This window comes from Chiloscyllium plagiosum, chromosome 7 (assembly GCF_004010195.1).
Source record: "Chiloscyllium plagiosum isolate BGI_BamShark_2017 chromosome 7, ASM401019v2, whole genome shotgun sequence".
Taxonomy (NCBI): Eukaryota; Metazoa; Chordata; class Chondrichthyes; order Orectolobiformes; family Hemiscylliidae; genus Chiloscyllium; species Chiloscyllium plagiosum.
The window spans coordinates 61,161,874-61,166,442 of NC_057716.1; the positions used below are offsets into that span (position 1 = coordinate 61,161,874).

Below are 4,569 nucleotides of genomic sequence, written 5' to 3' on the forward strand. Positions count from 1 at the left end.
TATGCGGATTGTTAGCTGTCTCCTTTTTTGTCCTATATATTGTTTTGTGCAGTCCAAAAAAACTCTATATAGGACAAACAGGAAGACAGCTAACGATCTGCATCCATGAACATCAACTAGCCACGAAATGCACGACCAGCTATCCTTAGTAGCCACACACACAGACGAGAAGCAACATGAATTTGACTGGGACAACATTACCATTATAGGGCAAGCCAAACAAAGAACAGCCAGGGAATTCCTAGAAGCATGGCACTCATCCACAAACTCCATCAACAAACACATCGACCTGGACCCAATATACCGGCCACTACAGCGGACAGCTGAAACTGACAACCGGAAGCGGCAGGGACAGGCCACTATAAATGCCGAAGGAAACACCACAGAAGCGCTTCACAGGAGGCTCCCATGCACTGAGGATGTCACTTAGACAGGGGACGAAACGTTTGCAAAAAAAACTTCCAGCTCGGCGAACAGAACCACAGCAATTAACTGTTAGTACTTAACATCATATAAAACCTGAACAAAAACTTTAAGCAACATTTTCAAGTGATATGATTAGTCATTTGATTGTGCAGGGTTTGAGTATTGCTGAGAAAAGGAGACATTTTTGAAACTTCTGGTGTCCTACATATCAGAACAGGTGCAAGAACATCAAATCTCAAAAGTGCCAATAACGTAGACTTCATAACAATGCATAACAATTGGTCAGCAAATCAACTTTGATTAGTCAAGGCACAGGCCTAGAAAATACACCTGGGAACCACTGATCCCCCTTTTATTTAATTAAAAAGGCATAATAGCTAAACATGTTCCTTTTGCTTATAAAGAACTCATCCCTATGTACCTGATATCATAACTTCAAAGAAATCATCTGTGTGGCAAGCAGAAAGTATTTTTGAAAACTGATACATAAATTTCAGTGCCAGCTTGGTAGATCATTTGTCTCAATGACTGATGGATCATAACAAACAACATGTCAGTCCTGCTCTTCACAACTGGTAGAGTAATAACCTGCTTGCAAGATGCAGAATGTAATGTCCATTGTGAAGCAATTCCGTGACTGGACAGCACTTCCTGAACAATCATAAATGTGTTAAGAATAGCACTAATAAAAATGTAAGATGTGCAGTCAAGCATACTATGTGCTATATATTTTCTTGATTCTGCACTTATTCATGCGCAAGGACCTGCCCTCTGCAGGAGAAAGGTACATGTGCAGGAGTGACTTCATTTCAGAATCAAACAAATGTATAGAGGACAATTGTTCCTTGATGTATTCTCAAAGAAATACCTCAACTAATCAGAATCAACTTGTCAGCCAATCAGCCATGCAAACTGTTAATTTCTTTGACATTAGAAGAAGACTTCAAGGATGCTCCACTTTCCTCAAATATTGATTGAAATGTGACCTCAATTAGGAGAAGCAAATGATGCACTCTTTCTTCAGCTTTCTACGCTTCCATAATTTCTAAATTGTTTGATTATTGTTCCCCTCTTCATAGCAATCCCTTAAGTCCCGGGTATCATTCTTGCAAACATTCATGTAATGAAGCAGTACGAGCATGCAAGTTTGAATTTTTGCCAGTTGCATTACAGTAATAGTCAATGCTGTGCTAAGAAATTGTTGCAAAAATTATTTTTAATTGGGGGACCATGGTAGCTAAATGCTTATTGATCTAATCAATGTAGGAACTCATGGCCATCAGTTTGGTATATCACACTCCCCTTTGGAAAGCCTCAGTCAGGACCTGTACTCCTGCACCAAAATGGTTTTTGCTGGACCTTTATTTGCAGTATGATGGTCACTCATACTTACACTAAGATACTACCATTAATGTTTCAAACTTGCTGTTTTTATGTTCTCAAGATGAATCATTGAATGATCTTAGAAGTGAAGTACAAATATGAATTAACATTTTTTTCTGAAAATCTAATGTTCGTGCAGCAGTATTTCTAATTAATACCAAATGAATAGGTGTTTCTTTTCTCAGCATTTTCAGTTATGATTTCCTACATTTGAGATTTCTTTTATCTCAAAATGAAGACATAGTATGTTGCTTCAGTGCATGACCCAGTTAACTATGAAAAGACTTATTTCTGTTAATTTACTTTAAATTTAAACTAAATAACCTAAAAGGTAAAAATTACATGGAGCAGAACATCTACCATTCCGATTCTAAACATATGCTTTTAAAATGCCTTTTCTATTTACCTGTATATTCATGGCGTAGAGGGTGCCCAACTACCCCACAGAATAGCGGACCAGTTGAGATGCCAATAGATGCTACACTGAAAACACAGGGAAACATAATACATAATATTTTGATCAGGACCATTAAATTTCAAACTGATTAATTTTTCTATGCAATTGAATCAATTTTACTGCTTACCTGACATATCTAAGTTTTTTACAGAATTCGTGAACATTATGTGCGCTTTGTAAAGCATTTGCACATTCATCTTCTCCTTTGTCACCAGGAAGGCCAAAACAACAAAGAAATGTACATCCCTGGAATTCATGAAAAAGAAATGATAAATGTATTTATCTTAAATTAACTTTGATCTGATCATCCCTTAAATTTCTAAATTCTGGAGAAAACAGGCCCAATTTATATAATTTCTCTTCATAGTAATCTCTGAAGTGCCGGGTATCATTCTTGCAAACATTCTTGTAGTGAAGCAGTATGGGCATGCAAGTCTCCAACTTAGTAATGGCACAGGGCACTGTGCACAGCTTGGAACCCATTCTTCCAGTGTGGAAGGGGTGGCTAACTCTATGTCAGTGCATTACAGATCCAATCATGGCAGACTGTCATGAGATCTGTACTTGCTGCCATATTATCTCAGACTGTTCCAGTCATGATTGTGATACCAATGTCCTCTAAAAGATATCTAGGATGCTGAGGTGCCACTTTATTAGTGGCTGTGGTTCCATGGAGTGCAATCTTTCATAGAACGACAGCCTTCATTTCTCCGCTACTCCACCATTAACCCTTGATTTTGCCTTTCCAATAGTCTTGCTAATGTGGTGGAGTCCAAGAAAGGGTGTTCTAGGATCTGAAACATCTTGGAGTCAACCCTGCAAGGCCTGTTACAAACTCACTCATTGAAAGTCAGCAGCCTTCCACCAAGACAGCTACTTGCCTCAGTTATTAGTGTATAGGGGTATTAAACAAAATCTAAGATGTGGAAGTCAGGTATTAAGAGAATGCATAAGGTCAATTTGGTATGTCAGGAATACTGGTTGATTAGATTTATAAATTTGGTTTGTGGCTAAGAGAATGCTGTGATGGTCAGTAGAAGAAGGAAGAGTGTAGGTGAATAAGGAATTGACCTTGTACTAAAGGTAAGGGTATGAAATGATTGCCTTTCCCTTCCTCCTTTTCTTGCTCTGCCTCCTTCAGCTGCTCAACTATGCCTATATATGTAGCTCTGCTCTCATGATGATATATATAACTAAGCAATAGACCACAGCTAATCATACCGTGTATTGCAGGGATACTCCAGAATAAGACAGAGGCAGCACTGTTTAAGAACTCCAATGGTTTGGGTGATGACAATTTGTGGGACAGCATGATTTTATGAGTGCTCCACACAATTAGGGAAAGGTAGTACTTGGAAGCATGCAGTGTTTAAAATGTACCATTATCTAAACTCACAAGAATTTGTGCATTATTATTTGGGGATCTCAACTTGGAATCCAAAACTTTTCACAAAGTCCCTTGAAGTACCCTTGTATTTTTCGTGTGTTGAATGTCTTTGTTGTCAATCCTTTCCAAGACTACTACACCTATTAGGTAGGCAAGATGTGACAATACATCATGGGCATCTGTCACAAGAATGTAAATGAGTTTAATTTGCATTGAACTGAGATGTACAATTGGGTTCAGGAGCAGAGTACTATGAGTGTTCTTTCTCTTCTGATGTGATGTGGAACTGCTGTCAAGCATTACCATCTCCACACAATATGAAGGTATAGTCCTGTGACTTGTTCTTTGTCAAAAAGCGGCAGGATTTGAAAGATGTGTGTACAACAGTCTCCCAGTTTATTTGCATATAGTCTTATCTTGAAATAAAGAATCCATGCCATTTTATTACCAATCCATGTAGTATGATTGGTACGCTTCTGTTGAATCTTCCATTGCATTTTCTCTTAAAGTAGATTTTCAAGCAACTAACTTAAACCATGCCTAATGATAATTGAATGACAGAGCTGAAAATGTGTTGCTGGAAAAGTGCAGCAGGTCATGCAGCATCCAGGGAACAGGAGAATCGACGTTTCGGGCATAAGCCCTTCTTCAGGAATGAGGAAAGTGTGTCCAGCAGGCTAAGATAAAAGGTAGGGAGGAGGGACTTGGGGGAGGGGCGTCGGAAATGCGATAGGTGGAAAGAGGTCAAGGTGAGGGTGATAGGTCAGACTGGGGTGGGGGCGGAGAGGTCGGGAAGAAGATTGCAGGTTAGGAAGGCGGTGCTGAGTTCGATGGATTTGACTGAGACAAGGTGGGGGGAGGGGAAATGAGGAAACTGGTGAAACCCGAGTTCATCCCTTGTGGTTGGAGGATTCCT

General features: G+C 39.3%; 1 protein-coding gene across 1 annotated transcript in view; it reads right to left on the reverse strand.

The window, feature by feature from the left end:
- Positions 1–4,569, reverse strand: part of LOC122551928 (adenylate cyclase type 10-like) — a 187,001-nt gene that overhangs the window by 160,066 nt on the left and 22,366 nt on the right. The window contains exons 9-10 of the mRNA XM_043694498.1: positions 2,394–2,512; positions 2,216–2,292 (exon numbers count right to left, since the gene is read on the reverse strand). Of these exons, the coding sequence (XP_043550433.1) occupies positions 2,216–2,292; positions 2,394–2,512 (196 nt within the window). The remainder of the gene's footprint in view (positions 1–2,215; positions 2,293–2,393; positions 2,513–4,569) is intronic.